Source organism: Coregonus lavaretus (assembly GCF_964263955.1).
Source record: "Coregonus lavaretus genome assembly, chromosome: 2".
In the NCBI taxonomy this organism is placed as follows: Eukaryota; Metazoa; Chordata; class Actinopteri; order Salmoniformes; family Salmonidae; genus Coregonus; species Coregonus lavaretus.
The window spans coordinates 12,983,364-13,008,649 of record NC_139989.1 but is presented as its reverse complement, the minus strand read 5'-3'; the positions used below and the strand labels follow the sequence as shown (position 1 = coordinate 13,008,649).

Genomic DNA, 25,286 nt, shown 5'->3' with positions numbered 1-25,286 from the left:
CTGGGGTGACTAGCCACTGTACAGGCCACCTGTGTGTAAATCCTGGACATTTCCTCTACATTAACAGCATCTATAAACAAGCTGGGCGGTTAAGGTGGTGTCATACAGTACAGCTCAGTCCTACCCTGTGTGAGATACTGCTGTGTACTGTACATTCAGATCTATAGGAGGGAGGGGGAGGTAGAGGAAGCAGGCTGTGGGGGAGGTAGAGGGAGCAGAGTGATGGAAAGGGAGAAGGAAGGATGGAGGAGAGATAGGATCATAGATTGGGTTGAGAGAACGTTGTGTGAGGGGATGGGAGAAGAAAGTACATTTGGTGGGTGGAGATGTAAAGGAAATTCAGCCATTCTGGAGGACAGTGGAAGTCGATTAAAATGCTTCTTTATTGTTAAAACCAACGAAGTTCGGTTTGTAGCCTTGGGTGTGTGGAGATGAAATAGAGCGATAGATGGGGGTTAGATGAGGTAGCTGGGGGATGAGCAGGTGCGATTGAAAGAGAAAGGGAGACCGAGGGAGAGAGAGGGGGGAGGGGGGCAGAGAGACAGAGAAAGAGAGAGAAAGAGAGACAGAGAGAGAGAGAGAGGAGGGGGCAGAGAGAGAAAGAGAGAGCGAGAGTGAGAAAGAGATATAGTTGTATCAGCACACTGAGGGGTGTATGATCAGCACTAATGTTGTTACTGTAGTGTTCTGTTCTGAGTCTGCAGATACTAGACTACAGGGGGGAAATAAAGCAACTCAGCCACTCTGAGTTAAACCTTGTCGGAGACCAGAACACCTGCGTTCACACAGACGCACGCACACAGACACGAGTGTGATCACATGCACAGTTGCATAGGCAAACACGCACACAAACACACAGAACTACACTGAAACATCAGTCTCTCTTACTCCAGCAACATGACCAATGTCTAACAAGTCTCTCTGTGAGTCCATAACCCGTCTAACCCGTCTGTAAGTACACCTTAGTCAGTCAGTCAGACAGTATCCTGTCTGTCCTGTGTGTGTGTGTGTGTGGATAGCATCAGTAATTACAGCGATGTCTATCACAGGGATCCATCCACATATAGCCTCCAGGTAGAGATTCCCCCTTCTGTCAGGAAGGAAAGGAGCACTGAAACTGGCACTCTTCCATCTGCAACATCTTTAAGTGTTAGAGGACACAGAAGTTGATTAGTTGATTAAGGACACAATCTCAAACAGCAACAACTTGTGGAAGAGTTGTATTGGAGAGGAGAGGGGTTGAATAAGCCAATCGGAGGTTGATGTCAAGACTGTTTACGTGAAAATGGAATGTTGGTACGTCTATAGGGTTTAGTCTTTATTCAACTTTATTAGGTTGATTGAGGACACATTCACATAGAGAAAGAGAAAGAGTTCAGTTGGAGAGGAGAGGGGTTGGATGAGCAAATGGGAGACTGAGATTGGAGATGAGGCTAGCCTGTGTCTGGAGTCTCCATTAGCTTCACACTTGAAAATGGATTTCAAAAGAGTTACTTAAACATTATTAGGCAATAAAACACATCTGGGAGACTGAAGCATACTTCAGAGAAGAGGTTTGTCTTAGAAATGAAGACTGCTCTTCAACGTTATGACCCATTGCCCTTGATGAATAGCTGAAGACTTATTTACATCCATGGGACAGTTTGTAAAGAGACTTCTTAAACAGTCTGACCTTGCCTTAACCTAACCTGGGAAAGTTTCAAACAGATATGCAATTCATATCCTCTCCAGACTGAGCGTTGACAACGGATTCAAGGTACATTATGATGGGTGAGTTCTATTGGAACCATATTCTATGATTCAGGAGACTTGGGTTATGTCCCAAATGGCACCCTATTCCCTATATAGTGCACTACTATTGATCAGAGATCTAGTCAAAAGTAGTGTACTGTATAGGGAATAGGGTGCCATTTGGGAAGGAACCTTAGTGAATGACTGAATATTCAGAGACATCATTCATATTCATCTTATTCATCATATTCATGACATGGTGTCTGTCTGGTCTAGAAGGGAGAAAACCAAGGACTCTAGAGCTTCGTCCCAAATGGCACCCTATTTCCTATGTAGTGCACTACTTTTGATCAGGGACCATAGAGCTCTGGTCAAAAGTAGTGCACTATGTAGGGAATAGGGTTCCATTTGGGATGCAAACAGAACTCTTGGGCTGTTTCTCCCTTGGGCTGTTTCTCCAGACTGGTGTGTTCTGTTACACTAACTGGATGCAGCAGGTAGCCTAGCGGTTAAAGCGTTGGGCCAGAAACCAAAAGGTCACTGGTTCAAATCTTATTTTTTACTTATCTATTTTTTACTTAACAATAATTTTTCTTAAAACTGCATTGTTGGTTAAGGGCTTGTAAGTAAGCATTTCACTGTAAGCTCTACACCTGTTGTATTCGGCGCATGTGACAAATACAATTAGATTTTATTTTATTTGAAATACCTGAGCTGACAAGGTGAAAAATCTGTCGATGTGCCCTTGAGCAAGGCACTTAATCCTAATTTGCTCCAGGAGTGCCATACTACTATGGCTGACCCTGTAAAACAACACATTTCACTGCACCTTTCCGGTGTATTTAAAAAATCGCACTCAGTTTGGCCTTAACTGTATCATACTGTAAAAGCGCTTTGTACCAACTGCTGATGAAAAACAGGCTTTATACAATTATTTTATTTAATTCATAATGGAGTTAGACATTTAGTTTGTCCTGGGAATATTTTGTGGTTTTAAATGAGAAGAAATGTAATACAACTTTAATAAACTAGCCTCTGCGAATGACCTAGACACATACAGTGGCTTGCGAAAGTATTCACCCCCCTTGGCATTTTTCCTATTTTGTTGCCTTACAACCTGGAATTAAAATGGATTTTTTGGGGGGTTGTATCATTTGATTTACACAACATGCCTACCACTTTGAAGATGCTAAATCTTTTTTATTGTGAAACAAACAAGAAATAAGACAAAATAACTATTCACACCCCAAAAGTCAATACTTTGTAGAGCCACCTTTTGCAGCAATTACAGCTGCAAAGTCTCTTGGGGTATGTCTCTATAAGCTTGGCACATCTAGCCACTGGGATTTTTGCCCATTCTTCAAGGCAAAACTGCTCCAGCTCCTTCAAGTTGGATGGGTTCTGCCTGTGTACAGCAATCTTTAAGTCAACCACAGATTCTCAATTGGATTGAGGTCTGGGCTTTGACTAGGCCATTCCAAGACATTTACATGTTTCCCCTTAAACCACTCAAGTGTTGCTTTAGCAGAATGCTTAGGGTCATTGTCCTGCTGGAAGGTGAACCTCCGTCCCAGTCTCAAACCTCTGGAAGACTGAAACAAGTCTCCCTCAAGAATTTCCCTGTATTTAGCGCCATCCGTGAGTTTTGGTGGGCGGCCCTCTCTTGGCAGGTTTGTTGTAGTGCCATATTCTTTCAATTTTTTAATAATGGATTTAATGGTGTTCCGTCGGATGTTTTATAACCCAACCCTGATCTGTACTTCTCCACAACTTTGTCCCTGACCTGTTTGGAGAGCTCCTTGGTCTTCATGGTGCCGCTTGCTTGGTGGTGCCGCTTGCTTAGTGGTGTTGCAGACTCTGGGGCCTTTCAGAACAGGTGTTTATATACTGAGATCATGTGACACTTAGATTGCACACAGGTGGACTTTATTTAACTAATTATGTGTCTTCTGAAGGTAATTGGTTGCACCAGATCTTATTTAGGGGCTTCATAGCAAAGGGGGTAAATACATATGCACGCACCACTTTCCCATTATCAAGTTATTTTTTTAATTTCACTTCACCAATTTGGACTATTTTGTGTATGTCCATTACATGAAATCCAAATAAAAGTCCATTTAAATTACAGGTTGTAATGCAACAAAATAGGAAAAATGCCAAGGGGGATGAATACTTTTGCAAGTACAGTCAAAGTTTTTAACATTTTAAAAGTTGACAAAGTAAAAATGCACTGTCTGTGATTGCAATAAAGAACAAACTAACAAGATAAATTGTTATATCCATACAGCATTAATCTCCATTTTGAAAATACAATACACAGCATGGAAAATTGTCTCCTAGCACTGTGCCATTACCTGGCAAAACATAACTAATGACAAAAGGCTCTTTCACTGTGTCCTCTCTCTGTAAAGTATCCATTCAAACACGTAGATCTAGTCCCAAATGGTCCCCTATTCCTTATTATAGTGCACTACTTTTGACCAGGGCCCATAGGGTGCCATTTGGGATGCAGACATGCACACTAACACACTTCACCCTATTAAAATGAACATCATTAGATACTTGAAGCACTGTGTGCATTGAAACCCTCAAAGTATGTGTCCCAAATGGCACCCTATTCCCTACATAGTGAACTATGTAGGGAATAAGGTGTCATTTTGGACGAAGGCCTAGTCTTTTTGAATAAGTATCTACCATCTACTCCAGCTGAAGGTCAAACAGCTAACAGTATAGTGTTCCTGTTGGCCAAATGCCCACTTCTTCTCTGTGAGAACAAAGACGAGCCTGAGTATCCTCTCTCTACCCCAGGTTTCCATTATCAGACTAAGGCTGCTTCCCTAATGGCACCCTACGCACCCTATATATATAGTGTACTACTTTTGACCAGAGCCCTATGGGTGTGTGTGTGGGCCCTGGTCAGAAGTAGTACAGTTTATAGGGAATAGGGTGCCATTTGGAACGCAATCTATGCATTACCCTGTGGCTGACTGGCTGGCTGACTGACTGACTGGCTGGCTGGCTGACTGGCCACTCACAGTCTTACTAATGAGGCGAGGAGATACAGGCTAAGACAGAACAGGGCCTGTCTGGCCAAGGCTCTGAAGGACACTACAACTTTACCTGGGAAAAGAAACAAGGAGTGTGTGGAGGGAAAGCGAGAGAGAGAAAGTGTGTATCAAGGACGGAGGGATAGTAATGGTTTCACCGTTTCCCTGAGCCCTCAGGTAGACGGTTGGACTTAACCAAGTAGCCATGCACGAGCACGAGCAGACATACACACACATGCACACGCACACCTGCGCACACACACACACACACACACACACACCCCTATCCTGTATGCTGGGAAGCAGAGGGGAGGCACTTCTGGCAACAATATAATCAGAGAGCGAGAGAAATGGATAGAGAAAGAGAGATGGATAGAGGGAGGAGAAAGGAGAGAGAGGGATAGAGTAGGTACAAAGGAGAGAGAGGGATAGAGTAGGTACAAAGGAGAGAGAGGGATAGAGTAGGTACAAAAGGAGAGAGAGGGATAGAGTAGGTACAAAGGAGAGAGAGGGATAGAGTAGGTACAAAGGAGAGAGAGGGATAGAGTAGGTACAAAGGAGAGAGAGGGATAGAGTAGGTACAAAGGAGAGAGAGGGATAGAGTAGGTACAAAAGGAGAGAGAGGGATAGAGTAGGTACAAAGGAGAGAGAGGGATAGAGTAGGTACAAAGGAGAGAGAGGGATAGAGTAGGTACAAAGGAGAGAGAAGGGAGGAGAGGAGAATCTTTTACAAATAGCCTTATAGAGGTAAAATGAGAACTAACTCAAATGCAGCGGTAAGCTTGCTGCTTTGCAGAGACGGAGCTATCTCTTGGGTTAAATAAATCCAGGAAGGGAACCAACAACACAGAGAATACGTCCTAAATGGCACCCTATTCCCTATATAGTGCACTTCTTTTGTCCAGAGCCTTATGGTCCTACTATGTAGGGAATAGGGTGCCATTTGAGACGTAGCCGAACGTTATTTCTGTAAAGGTAACCCATGCTAAACTATTCAGGCCATGGGAAATAAAATAGAGATAGCATAACAAGCTTTGCCTAGCGGTGAAAATAAAATTGGTTATTGGCATAATCTCAGTTGGCGATGACTCTTCCAAGACAAATAGAATTAGCGACTACATGAGTGTATATCTTTTGAATATTAACTCTCATATACGAGGAGTATGATCTGGGATGAATCCAAAATGGGACCCTATTCCCTATTTAGTGCACTACTTTTGACCAGGGCCCATAGGGGAATATAGGGAATAGGGTGCCATTTGGGACTGATCCATATATTTTGCAACCGAGAGTGTCTTTTGAAAAATATATTATGTAAACGAGGAGTATAATTGATATAGCCACAAGACCTAGCAATTACAGCACAACTAAATAGATGGGCTGGGCTGTGTCCCAAATGGCAGCCTATTCCTTATTTAGTATACTACCTTTGACCAGAGCTCTATGGGCCCTGGTCAAAAGGAGTGCACTATACAGGGAATATGGTTCCATTTGGGACATAGACCTAGCCACTACAGCAGAACTAAGGAGATGGATTCTGCTTTTCTCCCAAACATCTAAACATATCCACCGTACGAGTTATGACGTCTCCTTGGGAGGAGATCAATACTGTCAGAATATTAACAACATATTTTCATTGCCAGACGCCAACCATTCTTCAAACACACACACACCATTCTTCAGCAAGGTTGGAATAATACATCTAGCTGCTGTTGTGAAGTAGCGTTAGGAACAAGGCCTGTAGAATGTCAAGGTGAACAACAGAGGGGTTTGAGATGAGGGGAGTGATGAAAATGTATTCATCTAACCTTTATTCAGCCAGGTCCTGCATGTCATTGAGAACAATAACAGCCTGTTCTTTAGGTTTGAAAGGGTACAAGCTTAGACTGTGCTTTTATTGGCAATTCTCAGAGAAAGAACGGACACAGTATGAAAACAACTTGAACTGTAAAAGTACTTTGGATGGTACAAAAAAAGGCTGTGCTTTTATGCAAGTCTCCAAGAAAGAATGGTTCACAGTATGGCTGAGGTGTATTTAAAGAACCTAGAAAGAGACTGTGTGTGTGTGTGTGTGTGTGTGTGTGTGTGTGTGTGTGTGTGTGTACGCTCACATATTATTATATAGTATAGGTTAGTGTTATACTTCTAGCAGCAGTTGTCAAGTAGCGTTAGGAAAAAGGATGTGTAGAATGTCAAGGGGAACAACAGAGGGGTTTGAGATGAGGGGAGTGATGTATTCATTTAACCTTTCTTCAGCCAGGTACTGTATGTCATTGAGAACAACACATTTCCCTTTCGAAATAACAACCAGGTTATTGAGGTGTAAAAGTAGGACTGTGCATTCATGTAAAAGTCTTTAAGGAATAGCTTCAAGTGTAGTACACCAGACATGTAAGGTGCCTTTAAAGTGTGTGTGTGTGTGTGTGTGTGTGTGTGTGTGTGTGTGTGTGTGTGTGTGTGTGTGTGTGTGTGTGTGTGTGTGTGTGTGTGTGGATGTGTTTAACTATATAAACGAACAAAAATGTGACCAACTGGGGAGATCTTGTTAGTCCCCACAAGGTCAAATGCTATTTCTAGGGGATTTAGGGTTAAGGTTAGAATTAGGGTTAGAATTAGGTTTAGGAGCTAGGGTTAGGGTCAGGAGCTAGGTTTAGGGTTAGGTTTTGGGGTTAGGGTTAGAGTTAAAGTTAGGGTAAGGGTTAGAGTTAGAGTTAGGTTTAGGGAAAATAGGATTTTGAATGGAACTGAATTTTCCATCCCCACAAGGTTAGTTGTACAAGACTGTGTGTGTGTGTGTGTGTGTGTGTGTGTGTGTGTGTGTGTGTGTGCGTTTGAGTGGTGAAGTCAGCTCCATACCTGCTTCCTCATGACGTCAGTAGCCTGCATGATGCATCGTGGGGGAAGGCCGTGGCTACGAGCCAATAGGATTGCCTGCTCCAGGGTCACACTCAGGGTACAGCTGTAGAGGGGACAGAGGTCAGAGGTTAGCGCTTTGGACAGAACAATTGATTATGTATTTAATATAACCAGCATTGATTCAGTCATCAATTAGGATTAGTTACATGTAAGTACATCACTATTATACACTGAGTGTACAAAACATTAGGAACACCTTCCTAATATTGAGTTGCACCCCCTTTTGCCCTCAGAACAGCCTCAATTCGTCGGGGCATGGACTCTACATGGTGTCGAAAGCGTTCCAAAGGGATGCTGGCCCATATTGACTCCAATACTTCCTACAGTTGTGTCAAGTTGGCTGGATGTCCTTTGGGTGGTGGACCATTCTTGATACGCACAGGAAACTGTTGATCGTGAAAAACCCAGCAGTGTTGCAGTTCTTGACAGAAACCGGTGCGCCTGGCACCTACTACCATACCCCGTTCAAAGGCACTTCAATCTTTTGTCTTGCCCATTCACCCTCTGAATGGCACACATACACAATCCATGTCTCAATTGTCTCAAGGCTTAAAAATCCTTCTTTAACCTGTCTCCTCCCCATCATCTACACTGACTGAAGTGGATTTAACAGGTGACATCAATAAGGGATCATAGCTTTCACCTGGATTCACCTGGTCAGTCTATGTCATGGAAAGAGCAGGTGTTCCTAATGTCTTGTACACTCAGTATCAATGACATAGTAGATGTGTGTCACAACCGCCCATAGTAGTGTTTGTATGTCATTGATCACAATACCAATCTCCCTAAACATTAAGTTCATAAGAGATCAACAGCAGGTTGATTCCTTTCCTCCTCTATGGGATGAAAGCCTAATCATAGTCTTCTCTTCTACTCTGCAGAGTGGATGGGCTACTGTATAGATAGGGGACTATGTGTGTGGTGCAGCGATCTGGGATATGATTTAAGATACACACCAAGTCACCTTGTTTATCATGATGTCACTAAGGTACTGGAGGAGGAGAAGAAGAGGTAGAGGAGGAAGGGGAGGAGGAGAAGGATGTACATCATTCTCAAACCCCCTCCCATCCCACAGCATGTCTCCCATTGGGGGGTAAGGAACGCTGAGTTACCATTATTGAAAACAAAGCTATAAAGTTATTTTCCCTACTAGGACAAAATCCCCCTATCCATTGCCACTACAACATTAATTGATGATACAATCTAATTATATGAATCTCACTTCGCTCTTCTTGACACTGATTATCATCATATTTCTCTGCCTTTGCCTCAGCCTATCAATTAAATACAGTTAAAGCCATTATTGACAACACTGCTATAAAGTAGTTTTTCCCTACCAGTACAAAATAGTGATTTATCTGTTATAGTAACCATGTCATTATCATATTTCTCTGCCTCAGCATATATGTCTACTGATGTGCCTTGCAAAAGTATTCATCCCCCTTGGAGTTTTTCCTATTTTGTTACATTACAAACTGTAATTTAAATGGATTTTTATTTGGATTTCATGTAATGGACATACACAAAATAGTCCAAATTGGTGAAGTGAAAAGATCTGGTGCAACCAATTACCTTCAGAAGTCACATAATTAGTTAAATATATTCCACCTGTGTGCAATCTAAGTGTCACATGATCTGTCACATGATCTCAGTATATATAAACCTGTTCTGAAAGGCCCCAGAGTCTGCAACACCACTAAGCAAGGGGCACCACCAAGCAAGAGGCACCATGAAGACCAAGGAGCTCTCCAAACAGGTCAGGGACAAAGTTGTGGAGAAGTACAGATCAGTGTTGGGTTATAAGAAAATACCGAAACTTTGAACATCCAACGGAGCACCATTGCCTCCATTATTTAAAAAAATGGAAAGAATATGGCACCACAACAAACCTGCCAAGAGAGGGCCACCCACCAAAACTCACGGACCAGGCAAGGAGGGCATTAACCAGAGAGGCAACAAAGAGACCAAAGATAACCCTGAAGGAGCTGCAAAGCTCCACAGTGGAGATTGGAGTATCTGTCCGTAGGACCACTTTAAGCCGTACACTCCACAGAGCTGGGCTTTACGGAAGAGTGGCCAGAAAAAAGCCATTGCTTAAAGAAAGAAGTAAGCAAACACGTTTGGTGTTCGCCAAAAGCCATGTGGGAGACTCCCCAAACATATGGAAGAAGGTACTCTGGTCAGATAAGACTAGAATTGAGCTTTTTGGCCATCAAGGAAAACGCTATGTCTGGTGCAAACCCAACACCTCTCATCACCTTGAGAACACCATCCCCACAGTGAAGCATGATGGTGGCAGTATCATGCTGTGGGGATGTTTTTCATTGGCAGGGACTGATGGATGGCGCTAAATACAGGGAAATTCTTGAGGGAAACTTGTTTCAGTCTTCCAGAGATTTGAGACTGGGACGGAGGTTCACCTTCCAGCAGGACAATGACCCTAAGCATACTGTTAAGCAACACTTGAATGGTTTAAGGGGAAACATTTACATGTCTTGGAATGGCCTAGTCAAAGCCCAGACCTCAATCCAATTGAAAATCTGTGGTATGACTCAAAGATTTGTCACACCCTGGCTCTGGGACTCATTATGTTGAGCCAGGGTGTGTTCATTCTATGTGTGTATTTCTATGTTGGTATTTCTGTTGTGTTGATTTCTATGTTTGCCTGAGTGACTCCCAATCAGAGGCAACGAGTGTCAGCTGTTGGCTGGTTGTCTCTGATTGGGAGCCATATTTAAACTGTCTGTTTTTCCCTTGGTGTTTGTGGGTTTTTGTTCCGTGTTCGGTCATTGATACCGTGGACGTCACGAGTCGTTTCTTGTTTTGTATTTTGTTGACACTTTAACTAATTAAAGTATGTTCGTTCAACACGCTGCGCATTGGTCTCTCCCTGACGATCGTGACAGAAAAACCCACCATGCAACGACCAAGCAGCGTGTCCAGGGGCAGCTCTTGGGCTGGACATGGGAGGAAGCGCCGGGAGAAGAGACGGTGGAGGCGCGCCGTAGAGAGGAGCAACGGCGTGATCATGGTCGTCGTCGGGCGGTCGAGAGGCAACCCCAGAAAATTTTTAGGGGGGGGGCACACGGCATGGACGACGGGGCTGACGGAGGCAAAAGAGGGGCGGATTCTGGAGGCCACCAGGTTACGGATACACCGCCCTGTACGTCCTGTGCGGATGCCTCACACAGAGTGTGTGAGGGTAGGCATTCAGCCAGGACGGGTTGTGGCCGCTCTTCACTCCAGGGCTCCTATCCGTCTCCACAGCCCGGTTCGGCCTGTCCCTGCTCCACGCACCAAGCCTACGGTGTGCGTCGCCAGCCCAGTCCGGCCAGTCCCTGCTCCACGCACCAAGCCTACGGTGTGCGTCGCCAGCCCGGTCCGGCCTGTCCCTGCTCCACGCACCAAGCCAACGGTGTGCGTCGCCAGCCCAGTCCGGCCAGTCCCTGCTCCACGCACCAAGCCTACGGTGTGCGTCGCCAGCCCGGTCCGGCCTGTCCCTGCTCCACGCACCAAGCCTACGGTGTGCGTCGCCAGCCCGGTCCGGCCTGTCCCTGCTCCACGCACCAAGCCTACGGTGTGCGTCGCCAGCCCAGTCCGGCCAGTCCCTGCTCCACGCACCAAGCCTACGGTGTGCGTCGACAGCCCAGCCCGGCCTGTTCCTGCCACTCGCACCAAGTCTACGGTGCGCGTCGCCAGCCCGGCCCGGCCTGTTCCTGCCACTCGCACCAAGTCTACGGTGCGCGTCGCCAGCCCGGCCCGGCCTGTTCCTGCCACTCGCACCAAGTCTACGGTGCGCGTCGCCAGCCCGGCCCGGCCTGTTCCTGCCACTCGCACCAAGTCTACGGTGCGCGTCGCCAGCCCGGCCCGGCCTGTTCCTGCCACTCGCACCAAGTATACGGTGCGCGTCGCCAGCCCGGCCCGGCCTGTTCCTGCCACTCGCACCAAGCCAGGGGTGCGAGTCGTCAGCCTGGTCCAACCCGTTCCTGCCACTCGCACCAAGCCAGGGGTGCGAGTCGTCAGCCTGGTCCAGCCCGTTCCTGCTACTCGCACCAAGCCAGGGGTGCGAGTCGTCAGCCTGGTCCAGCCCGTCGCTGCTCCACGCACCAAGCCAGGGGTGCGAGTCGTCAGTCCGGTGAGGCCCGTTCCGGCTCCACGCACCAAGCTAGGGATGCGCATCGTCAGCCCGGTCCGGCCCGTTGCTGCTCCACGCACCAAGCCAGGGGTGCGAGTCGTCAGTCCGGTGAGGCCCGTTCCGGCTCCACGCACCAAGCCAGGGGTGCGTATCGTCAGCCCGGTCCGGCCCGTTGCTGCTCCACGCACCAAGCCAGGGGTGCGCGTCGTCTGTCCGGCACAACCCGTGCCTGGGTCATCGGTGCCTAACCAGGTACCGGTCAACGGCTCCACTACGGAGCTGAAGCTAACCGCTCCTGCTACGTCCAGTCCAGCTCCAGCCAGCGGGGCCAGACCGGACCAGGGGCGCTATGGGGGGTTTGTTGGAGGGTGGTGGGCAAGGCCGGAGCCAGAACCGCCGCCGAGGAGGTATGCCCACCCAGCCCTCCCCTGTTTTGCTCTTATTGAGGCGCGGTCGTAGTCCGTGCCTTTAGGGGGGGGTACTGTCACACCCTGGCTCTGGGACTCATTATGTTGAGCCAGGGTGTGTTCATTCTATGTGTGTATTTCTATGTTGGTATTTCTGTTGTGTTGATTTCTATGTTTGCCTGAGTGACTCCCAATCAGAGGCAACGAGTGTCAGCTGTTGGCTGGTTGTCTCTGATTGGGAGCCATATTTAAACTGTCTGTTTTTCCCTTGGTGTTTGTGGGTTTTTGTTCCGTGTTCGGTCATTGATACCGTGGACGTCACGAGTCGTTTCTTGTTTTGTATTTTGTTGACACTTTAACTAATTAAAGTATGTTCGTTCAACACGCTGCGCATTGGTCTCTCCCTGACGATCGTGACAAGATTGCTGTACACCATTGGAACCCATCCAACTTGAAGGAGTTGGAGCAGTTTTGCCTTGAAGAATGGGCAAAGATCCCAGTGGCTAGATGTGCCAAGCTTATAGAGACATACCTCAAGAGACTTGCAGCTGTAATTGCTGCAAAAGGTGGCTCTACAAAGTATTGACTTTGGGGGGGTGAATAGTTATGCACGCTCAAGTTTTCAGTTTTTTTGTCTTATGTTTTGTTTGTTTCACAAGAACAAATATATTGCATCTTCAAAGTGGTAGGCATGTTGTGTAAATCAAATGATACAAATCCCCCCAAAAATCAATTTTAATTCCAGGTTGTAAGGCAACAAAATAGGAAAAATGCCAAGGGGGGTGAATACTTTCGCAAGCCACTGTATACATCTAATAGTCATTATAATATCACTCATAACTAGGATAATAATGAATCCTGTCTTTTGATTTAAAATAACTGTCAGAGAGAGAGAGAGAGAGAGAGAGAGAGAGAAAGGAAGGAAGGGAGAAAGGAAGGAAGGAAGGGAGAAAGGAAGGAAGGAAGGAAGGAAGGAAGGAAGGAAGGAAGGAAGGAAGGAAGGAAGGATAGAGAGAGAGAAAGCTGGGTAGGAAGTAAACCTTCTGCTCAGATTGAAGATTTCTCACACTTTCATTGAGAGAATTGATACATTCCATCCCTGTGAGGCAGCTAGCTGACTTCAAGGACACACTAGGGTTTTGTCCCAAACGGCACCCTTTTGCCTATATTGTGCACTGCCTTTGACCAGAGCCCTATGGGCCCTGATCAAAACGAGTGCACTATATAGGGGATAGGGTGCCCTTTGAAACAAAACCCTAGTGTCCTCAGGCATACACTCTCACTGAAGAGGAGGTGTGATGTGTGTGAAGTGTATGTTGGCATTTCGGATTGATTCACAAGTTACAGTAAGTAACCCTTTCAAACACGCACACGCATACACACACACACACACACACACTCATTGTTGTCAACGTTACAGTAGGTATGCTGTCAAAGACATGATGACAAACTGTCAAATCACCTTCTCTCTCTAGTGTTACATTTAATTCAATACAAAAAACGATATTTATCACCATGCTTTCCTGGGAAATGAGTTTGACCAACTACAGTTAATATACCAACAAGCGGAGATAAAAGTCCTGTTGAGCTTCATTTACACTAGTTAACTGCTTTGGACTGGTGTCAGCTTTCTAGAACATGGCTGAGTAGGTGTGCTGCTGTCAAAGACATGAGGATAAACTACCATTCCATCTTGTCTCTTGTTCGTGTGGTACACTCACCCACCAGCCAGATCTAAAACTTTGCTTTGACTGCATTTACAGTAGTTAACTTTAGAACAATGTGACAAGGGACTAAGCTAGCAGTTAAACCATGACTCCCTACCAACCACCTAAAGCTTGTCTAATTATCTGGTTCCATAACCCACAAGGAGTTCTTCACCCACCATTTGGTCTTGCCACTACTCAGAATAAAGGATTTTTAAAAAAGCTCCCAAAGCCAGCCAGAGGGGTGAGGGATATTATGCATAGCTCACTGCATGTATACCAGGCTCATGAGGCTGAGGTGTGTGTGTGTGTGTGTGATGCTCATGAGTTAGGCTGACAGCGTCTCTGTTCATTTGGGCTGGTGTCACTGGAACAGCTGATTTATACCCATCTGCTTTATGCCGTTGCTTTCAACCCACAGCAAATTTACAAGCTCCATTCACCCAGCCCTGGGCCCATACAGATAAACCAGGGGAGAGAGAGGGAGCGAGAGAGGGAATTAAAATGTTATAGAGAGACACGGAAATAGAAAGTGAGGGAAATAGACAGAGAAAGAGAGCGAGAGAGAAGGAAAAGGAGATATACTTTGCCATCTCAGCTTTGATGTATGACATGCAATGATGAAAGTGAATGTAGTAGTGTGTGAGCTGTTTACGGTTGCATTTTATAGGAGCCATTTCATATTTGTAGAAACTCTGCTTTTACACCTGGTAAAGGTTACATGCCGGATAAGCAACAACAGTGAACAATGGTCATTGGTCATCTCTGAAACATCTTTGAGTGCCTGTCAGTTGAGGAGCGATAATAATCCTACTGTAAAGAGATGACAAAGAATCTCTAAATGTGACTAACTTCCTGAGTCCAGCAGTCTAAGGTAGATGTCAGTTGAACTGTAGGCACGTTGCTCAGATAAATAGTAGTAATTCCATTCAAAGTATCTGGGAATGAGAATCTGCCTGTCCACCCCTTTTGTTCTCCCCCCTCTTCTCAATAAGTCCATCATCACTAATAAGATACTCTCTTCTTTGTCTTTCTGGAACAGTGTGAGCTCTCCCTCCCTGCTCCCCCTGTCTAATGGGTTTTGTGGGGTGACTTGAGAGACAGAAGAGTGAGAGGGAGAGGGAGGGAGAGAAAGAGAGAGAAACAGAGGAGCGGAGGCAGCACATTGTAAACTGCTGATACCCTGAATATCACACTGCTGCTGCTTTCACTGTTATTAAACCTCACTGCTACCTCGCCCATCAGGCCAACTAATCACATCAATAGAGCAACCTGTGTGTGTGTGTGTGTGTGTGTGTGTGTGTGTGTGTGTGTTTGTTTGCGAGTGTGTGGGTGCGAGCCGCCTGCCTGCCGCTCTGATAGTGCAGTTTCCACATTACTAATCTATTGGCCTGGCTTCATAGTGTTTCATTAATACCAGTCTGCTATTTCCTTATTTCTACCATTCTGGAATCCATTAAGATTTCACACACAGTCTGTTTCCCAAGTGGCACCATATTCCCTATTTAGAGCACTACTTTTGACTAGAGCCCTACAAAACTAATACACTATATAGGGAATATGGTGCCATTTGGGATTACTGCATTCATCAGATTTGGAATTGTTCCGAAAAAAGCACCTTATTAAACTGTATCCTGTACTGCATCAGTGTTCGATTAATATTTGATTATGGAAGAATTGTTACATAAACAGTGCTTTGATTACTATGAAGTTAGAGCAGAGAGATTCTGAATGTAGAAACACTCAGGTGGTTCTAGAAAAGAACAGGCTGTGGAAGGAAAACATGGAACCGGGAACCAGGAACCCATTCTATAGAACCCTCTAGGTGGAATAGCATTTAGGGCGGAAACAGGCCCACAAATAACCCTAGAATTGACCTGCCTTGTCACGCTACACTTAGCCTGCCTGTATGGGTGACTTGTGGCCAGTTAGTGGGGATTGCACACACACATCCGCATGCACGCATCTGAACGCACGGACGTGTGCTCGCACACACACACACACACACACACACACACACACACACACACACACACATGGCTGTGAGTTAATAAAGGAGCAGCAGTCACTAGTCTGACGGGGGCTTTGTATTAGAGCTCAGCCAGGCAGCTCACTCGACAACACTTTATCACACTGTCATTCACATCACCACAAGCAAGGGTGTGTGTGTGTGTGTGTGTGTGTGTGTGTGTGTGTGAGTGAGTGGAATAGAGAGAGAGAGAGAGCGAGAGAGAGAGAGGGAGAGAGAGCGAGAGACAGCGAGAGAGAGAAGGAGAGAGCGAGAAAGAAAGAGAGCGAGAAAGACAGAGAGAACGCTAAATTGATACAAATATGAACGAGAGTAAGAAGCAGGAGCAGGGCAGGGGTGACAAACGATCAGGATATTTCTCTCCCTACAGGATGAATTGATCGAGCCCAGATCTGGGAGGTGAAAGATGGAACCTTATATAGGCCGCGTCCCAAATTACACTCTATTCCTTAACAAGTGCACTACTTTTGACCAGGGCCCATAGGGTTCTGGTCAGAAGTAGTGCATTATATATGTTGCCATTCGGAACGCAGACATGGAATATAATGAGAATGGAAGTAATTGACCTGTCGACTACCCCTCTAAAAAGTGCTATATTCACTTAAAAAGGCACTAACCATCTATTTTAGGAACAATGAAACCCATTACTAAGAGTATCGGCTTTATAACTAATGCAGAGGAAGGTATATTAATAGTAAGTCCTACACTGCGTCCAAAATGGCACCCTATTCTCTGTACAGCACACTACTTTTGACCTGGGCCAATAAGGCTCTGGTCAAAAGTAGTGCACTATATAGAAAATGGGGTGCCATTTGGGACTCAGGCCTATTAATGAGTCCAATCAGTGGGGTAATGGAGATGTCATATAATTGTAGGGGGGATATAAAAGGCTGGATGGAGACAAATAGAGAGAACATAGTGTGTGTGTGAGGAAAGCCAAGCCTGCTAAATAACTGTCAGAGATTGACAGAATGTGGAGATATAGAGAGGAAGAAAGAAGAGGGAGAGGGAGAGAAAAGGGGGACAATCTGAGAGAAGAGGTGACAATGGGAGATGTGACAAGTCTCTCTCTCTCTCACTCACCGGTGCACGCCGCTGTTGCACATGACGATGTGTGTGGCTCCGAGGCGAGAGCAGAGTTCTGATGCCACGGTAAGCAGGCCGACTCCTGATGCCCCACAGGCTGTATACTGACAGGCTGCCGTACGACGGGAGGAGATGAAACTCTCCATAAGCCGATACAACTCCTCCAGAGCATTCAGAGGACGCATCAACTGGGAGGAGAGGGAGAGGTAGGAGAAAGGGAGGGTTAATACTGTATGACTTCTGTATCAGGCCCTGCGATAGACTAGCGTCCTGTCCAGGGGGTATACTTGTACATCAAGCTGTCTGACACTACAGAAACAGGACCATTATACCATGGCTACTTACTTACTATGACTGCATAATGTGAGTATCAGAACATGACTCCACTGTAACTAACCTATGAAGGTGATGTTTCCTGATCCTCTTACCTTGTCTATGAGGGCAGCTTTAGGTGTGGAGCTGGGGGGAAGGTTGGACTTATCCAGGTAGAAGGCCCTGTAGAGAGGAACACAGGAAGGTTAAATAATGCTGCTCCCTAGCGTGATGATGGTTTTAGCTAATGATAAACCATGTTTAACTGAATATTCATGAGGTTAGGGTAAGCCCTCCACACTATGGCACTCATAGTTCAGCAACACAGTAGCCCTACGCGTTATGCCAATATCCTCTGCACCAATAGGTCAGACTCAGTAGCAGCAGACCAGACCAGCCCAGGCCCTGCTCTGCATAGCAGGGAAAATAGGGCAGCAGTCCATCAAGTGTTTGTTTTGGAGCTGGGTGGTGTGGTAGATCAATCATCTGACTAACCCAGTCCAAGCTCCAGATCCTAACTCAGCAGAAACACTAACTAAGTATGTGTCCCAAATGGAACCCTATTCCCTATATAGTGCACTACTTTTGACCAGGGCCCTATATAGGGAATAGGGTGCCATTTGTGACGCAGGCTACGCATCTCATCTGGGCTTCGTTCATTCCTTCATTCATTCAGTGAGCGGGAGGGTGTAGTTTCATAGTGTGGCCACTGGAGGCAGTACTAGCCTGGTCTCTCTATTCTATGGAGATGACTGGCTGAGGAATGGACGATGTGTGTGAGGCTAATGGTGCTGGCTCAGCAGTATGTAAATCAGTCACAGTCAGTCAACCCCCTCTTATTATACCAAGTGTGTGTGTGTCCTATTATACTGTGCCAAATATGCCTCAAGCTATGACTCAAGGCAGGTACTACAACCATCTACAACCATCACAGTACTACAACCATCACAGCCTTAAGCATTGGATATATATATATATATATATATGAAAATAGTATGAAAAATGTATGCACTCACTAAATGTAAGTCGCTCTGGATAAGAGCGTCTGCTAAATGACTCAAATGTAAATGTAAAATATAAATATATATATATATATACACACACACACACAGAATGATATGCATCTGCCTGTGGCCATTAGCCTCCTACCATGCATCTAAGAATCTTCAGTGGGCGATATGATCCTCTCTGCTAGAAAAAGTATTGTTATTAATATACTGGATAGACACATATATCCCTGCAGATTCCCATTGAAATGTTTCTTAGTGTTTAGGCTTGAGGGTAAACAGAACATTTTAATACAATACCAGGGATATTGTTCATACTGCTGAGAATAAAAGTTAATCCATTCATGTTCAGTTTAGTCTGCCCAATACGTGGATGCATCCCAACTATTCCCTATTTAGTGCACTACTTTAGACCAGGGTCCATAGGAAATAGGGGACCATTTGGGATTGCAGACAGACTGGCTTGAGGTTTATTATCACTATGATATTTTTGCCTGACACATTAAAACAGTTATGGTTCAGGATTTAATAATGCTGTAAATCAGAACTGACAGGGTGGGGGGATCAAGTTTATACTACAAACTCACACACACACAAACACGAACGCACACACCAGGGTTTCCGTTAGGAAAAGTTGGCGCAGGACAAGTGACCTGGAATATTTTAATTTATCTGACATTTAAGATATTTACCAGTCATCGATATGCATTGGGTATGTAACCCATTAGGCTGTCCGTCCACCATATTGGCTAAATGAGCCACATTTACGTGTCCATAAAAACAGCTTATAACATTACTCTTGTGTTTCGATCTGTAGCATATGCAGAACTTTATAGCCTATTATTTTATAGATTTTTACTTTCCTAAAACAAATATTGTCCACCTCACTGTTCAGCTATTGGAGATTGGAGCACTAAATGCATCAGGGTATTGCATAGGCCTATTGGCTTAGGCGTCCACTGTATTAGGTATATTCCTTTTTTTTGTAAATAAATATAAAAGGAAGAGAAGCTTAGGCCTAGCCCCAGAGAGAGATAAAAGATATGCCGGCGGCTTGCTACGACACGACATTAATTTCTTTATACTTGTCAGATAGGCTACTGCATCTGCTATAGAGATTTAGGAGTACAGAAGGAGGCTAATTCATTAATTAATAAAGATAAGCATTATATTGTTAGATTATAGGAGTAACTCCAGTACATTTGACATTTTTTACATTTTAGTCATAAAAAAAATAAATATATATATATTTTTTATACTGGCCCCCCGTGGGAATCAAACCCACAACCCTGGCGTTGCAAACGCCATGCTCTACCAACTGAGCTACATCCCTGCCGGCCATTCCCTCCCCTACCCTGGGCCAATTGTGCGCCGCCCCATGGGTCTCCTGGTCGCGGCCGGCTATGACAGAGCCTGGATTCGAACCAGGATCTCTAGTGGCACAGCTAGCACTGCGATGCAGTGCCTTAGACCACTGCGCCACTCGGGAGAGGTAGTCCTAAAACATTCTTCCTCACCTCAAGTTCAACTGTTGGAGTCAGTTGGAGCGCTGGTGCGCACTGCCTTCATATAATAGGCTAATAGCCACGCCACACCAAACCTTCAAAAAGTTTTAAAACTTTATTAGGGTAATATCAAAAGTAGGTCAAGCCATTGTTTATAGGGAAAATACGAGTAGGATATTATATTCCGGAAAACACAACATTAGAGTTGGAACTTAATTTGGCCAAAGAAAATGGCTCAACAGAATGAAACAAAACACTTGCGAACTGGTTTAAACCATCACAAAAGTTTTAAACAGGCTATATTGCAGCAATTACCAAGAAAGGCTAGTGCCTACCATACCCAACAAATGACAGGCTAATGATATTTATTATAACAACAGGCCTACTTACAGTGGGGGAAAAAAGTATTTAGTCAAATCAAATCAAATCAAATTTTATTGGTCACATGCGCCGAATACAACAGGTGCAGACATTACAGTGAAATGCTTACTTACAGCCCTTAACCAACAGTGCATTTATTTTAACAAAAAAAGTAAAAATAAAACAACAACAAAAAAAGTGTTGAGAAAAAAAGAGCAGAAGTAAAATAAAATAACAGTAGGGAGGCTATATATACAGGGGGGTACCGGTGCAGAGTCAATGTGCGGGGGCACCGGCTAGTTGAGATAGTTGAAGTAATATGTACATGTGGGTAGAGTTAAAGTGACTATGCATAAATAATTAACAGAGTAGCAGCAGCGTAAAAAGGATGGGGTGGGGGGGCAGTGCAAATAGTCCGGGTAGCCATGATTAGCTGTTCAGGAGTCTTATGGCTTGGGGGTAAAAGCTGTTGAGAAGTCTTTTGGACCTAGACTTGGCACTCCGGTACCGCTTGCCGTGCGGTAGCAGGGAGAACAGTCTATGACTAGGGTGGCTGGAGTCTTTGACAATTTTGAGGGCCTTCCTCTGACGTCAGCCACCAATTGTGCAAGTTCTCCCACTTAAAAAGATGAGAGAGGCCTGTAATTTTCATCATAGGTACACGTCAACTATGACAGACAAAATGAGAAAAAAAATCCAGAAAATCACATTGTAGGATTTTTAATGAATTTATTTGCAAATTATGGTGGAAAATAAGTATTTGGTCAATAACAAAAGTTTCTCAATACTTTGTTATATACCCTTTGTTGGCAATGACACAGGTCAAACGTTTTCTATAAGTCTTCACAAGGTTTTCACACACTGTTGCTGGTATTTTCCTCCATGCAGATCTCCTCTAGAGCAGTGATGTTTTGGGGCTATCGCTGGGCAAAACGGACTTTCAACTCCCTCCAAAGATTTTCTATGGGGTTGAGATCTGGAGACTGGCTAGGCCACTCCAGGACCTTGAAATGCTTCTTACGAAGCCACTCCTTCGTTGCCCGGGCGGTGTGTTGGGGATCATTGTCATGCTGAAAGACCCAGCCACGTTTCATCTTCAATGCCCTTGCTGATGGAAGGAGGTTTTCACTCAAAATCTCACGATACATGGCCCCATTCATTCTTTCCTTTACACGGATCAGTCGTCCTGGTCCCTTTGCAGAAAAACAGCTCCAAAGCATGATGTTTCCACCCCCATGCTTCACAGTAGGTATGGTGTTCTTTGGATGCAACTCAGCATTCTTTGTCCTCCAAACACAACGAGTTGAGTTTTTACCAAAAAGTTATATTTTGGTTTCATCTGACCATATGACATTCTCCCAATCCTCTTCTGGATCATCCAAATGCACTCTATCAAACTTCAGACGGGCCTGGACATGTACTGGCTTAAGCAGGGGGACACGTCTGGCACTGCAGGATTTGAGTCCCTGGCGGCGTAGTGTGTTACTGATGGTAGGCTTTGTTACTTTGGTCCCAGCTCTCTGCAGGTCATTCACTAGGTCCCCCCGTGTGGTTCTGGGATTTTTGCTCACCGTTCTTGTGATTATTTTGACCCCACGGGGTGAGATCTTGCGTGGAGCCCCAGATCGAGGGAGATTATCAGTGGTCTTGTATGTCTTCCATTTCCTAATAATTGCTCCCACAGTTGATTTCTTCAAACCAAGCTGCTTACCTATTGCATATTCAGTCTTCCCAGCCTGGTGCAGGTCTACAATTTTGTTTCTGGTGTCCTTTGACAGCTCTTTGGTCTTGGCCATAGTGGAGTTTGGAGTGTGACTGTTTGAGGTTGTGGACAGGTGTCTTTTATACTGATAACAAGTTCAAACAGGTGCCATTAATACAGGTAACGAGTGGAGGACAGAGGAGCCTCTTAAAGAAGAAGTTACAGGTCTGTGAGAGCCAGAAATCTTGCTTGTTTATAGGTGACCAAATACTTATTTTCCACCATAATTTGCAAATAAATTCATAAAAAATCCTACAATGTGATTTTCTGGAAAAAATATTCTCAATTTGTCTGTCATAGTTGACGTGTACCTATGATGAAAATTACAGGCCTCTCTCATCTTTTTAAGTGGGAGAACTTGCACAATTGGTGGCTGACTAAATACTTTTTTCCCCCACTGTATGTACCCCTTTCCTGCAGACAAATGACCTAGTGGCCTCATGGGTGGAATGTTATTAATATTTTCATAATAAATAAACTTCTTATTTTTTACGCAGAAAATCCAGTGTTTCTATATCAAACGGTGTTGTTATATTTCAGTCTTCTGTGATGTATATAAAGTGTAATATTTGGATGCAAACGCAAAATTGAATAGATTTCAACATACATTATATCTGACATGGTACAGGTGTCTTCTTTATGTTAAGCCCATAATCATGTGTGTGAGGTGTATACTTTTGTTTCAAAGTAGATTTGTTTAAGACTACCAAGAAACACTCTGTGTGACCCTGATTTAGCCCACTGCAGTAACAGGTTTTAAGAACTGGTTTGGATTAATAAATAGTCCTACAATAATAATAATGATAAAACACGTGACTAAAAATACCAAAAAATCTATTAAAGTTCCAAAATTGCATCCTACCTGAATAGGGAGTTGCACAGTAGCCTGCATTTGGCCGCAGCATTACTCAATAGAAAAAATGAGTAGGCCTATCATCTTATAAAGTAATTCACAGTGCTTTATTAAAAAAGTGTAATAGACTACTAAGATGGTATTGTGATGTTGTGATGGTATTGTCATGTGATGTTGTAATTCAAACTATTTTAATGTGCAACCTAATCCAGAGATTTTCATGCATTGTGGGTAGACACTTATTTACATTTACATTTACGTCATTTAGCAGACGCTCTTATCCAGAGCGACTTACAAATTGGTGCATTCACCCTATAGCCAGTGGGATAACCACTTTACACATTTTTTTTTTGTTTGTTTGTTTGTTTGTTGTTGTTGTTATATTTTACTAAATAAGGTGCCAGAATTTTTAGATATTTTTTTTGTTCAATAGAGATGAATTTGCCTGCATCTTTATGTGCTCTAGGCTAATTTATCTGGGGCTAATTCACCACATGAGTAAGTGGAAACTCAAAACACATTAGCTAGATCACCAACTCTAAACATAATACCCACTCATAGTAGCGATGTACTAATCTAACAGTACATTTAATGTCCAATATTGCAGTTGTAGCCTACCGCCCAATGAGGCCTATGCACTCGCAATGGCCAATCTGCATTTCGCACGCTCCATATCTCAAAGCCATATCAAATATCTTTGTAAAGTAGTTGCTATTGAGCACATAATTGAGAGTTCTGAAATACAGACAGACCACAGAAAGCTGAGAACATCCTCTCTCCATCTGTGACACAGGATAGCTGTGTTTTCCCAGCAACTGGATTTTAAAATGTTTTACAATCAGAATTATTTTCTTTCTCCCTAGGCCAAGGCTCCTCTCTCGCTCGCTCTCTATCCTCAGCAGCAAGGCAGCCCTGGATAATTTGGCCGGCTACATTTGTATTTATCGGCCAAAAGCCGTCAGTTACCAGCTAACGGAAGCCCTGGCACACACACATCACAGTTACATCATCGGCACCATAGCATTATCCTTTAACTTGCAGTCTCCCAAAGCTAAATGACTATGGGGGGAGTTTACTATAGGTTCAGGCAGAGTTAACGGTCCATGTAATTGGTTCAACACTGGCTTATCATTCACAAAATGCTTGAGATAGCATAACTTTCGGCTAGAAACGCTATTCACTTCAATCCCCCCCATCTCACCCTCCATAAACCGTTTGCAAGCACATAAAATGGCATATGGTCCATAACGAACATTACTCAGTCATTTATAAGGGTTGCAGAGTGGTTCTCCACAAATTCCTATTTGCTAAATATTAGATTTTCTCATTCAGGCTCATGCTGTTTTCACTTGGTAACTATAGTGTGTGTGTGTCTGTGTGTGCGCGCGTGTGTGTGCATCCATGTGTGTGTGCATCCATGTGTGTGCGCACCCGTGTGTGTGTGCATGCGCAAAGAGATGTGTGCGGACAAACAAAAAGGCTGGAGTGCATCAAAGCCAGTATCCTCCTCACATTATCCAAGGAGTGATGACAAAAAAATATACAGGGGGGTACCTGCTCCAAAAATACTTTGACTTAGGCATTAAAACGATGTTTTACTAGCATAAAATAAAATTCAAGTCAACAAGACAATAACACTCAAAAGTGACCCCATAAAAGTTCTAAACTACAGGCCTGCTATACATCTTGCCCTTTAGGCCCTACACAGCACAACCCATTCACACTCCAATAGCTCTTATCTCTCTTTCTGCCCATTAGAATTGTATCATCACACAGAACTGGTCTGTCCACATGGCACCCTATTGCCTACATAGTGCACTACTTTTGACTATATAGGGAATAGGGTGCCATTGTAGACGCAGCCCTGCTATGTCAGAGAGGAATCACCTTCAATGTGAATGGCCAACTCTGCCTCTGACTGCATCTCAAATCGCACCCTATTCCCTATATAGTGCACTACTTTTTATATATTTTGTAATTTTGTAATTTCACCTTTATTTAACCAGGTAAGCCAGTTGAGAACAAGTTCTCATTTACAACTGTGACCTGGCCAAGATAAAGCAAAGCAGTGCGATAAAAACAACAACAACACAGAGTTACATATGTGGTAAAACAAAACATACAGTCAATAACACAATAGAAAATCTATATACAGTGTGTGCAAATGTAGTAAGTTATGGAGGTAAGGCAATAAATAGGCCATAGTGCAAAATAATTACAATTCAGTATTAACACTGGAATGATAGATGTGCAGAAGATGATGTGCAAATAGAGATACTAGGGTGCAAATGAGCAAAATAAATAACAATGTAAATAACAATATGGGGATGAGGTAGTTGGGTGGGCTAATTACAGATGGGCTGTGTACAGGTGCAGTGATCGGTAAGCTGCTCTGACAACTGATGCTTATAGTTAGTGAGGGAGATAAGT

The 25,286-nt window shown here is 44.2% G+C and overlaps 1 protein-coding gene across 1 annotated transcript in view; it reads right to left on the bottom strand.

Annotated features, from left to right (window-relative positions):
• prex2 (phosphatidylinositol-3,4,5-trisphosphate-dependent Rac exchange factor 2) overlaps nt 1-25,286 on the bottom strand; it is a 215,923-nt gene that overhangs the window by 10,996 nt on the left and 179,641 nt on the right. Inside the window, exons 37-39 of the mRNA XM_084186138.1 lie at nt 17,486-17,552; nt 17,055-17,245; nt 7,635-7,737 (exon numbers count right to left, since the gene is read on the bottom strand). Coding sequence (XP_084042264.1) covers nt 7,635-7,737; nt 17,055-17,245; nt 17,486-17,552 — 361 coding nt within the window. The remainder of the gene's footprint in view (nt 1-7,634; nt 7,738-17,054; nt 17,246-17,485; nt 17,553-25,286) is intronic.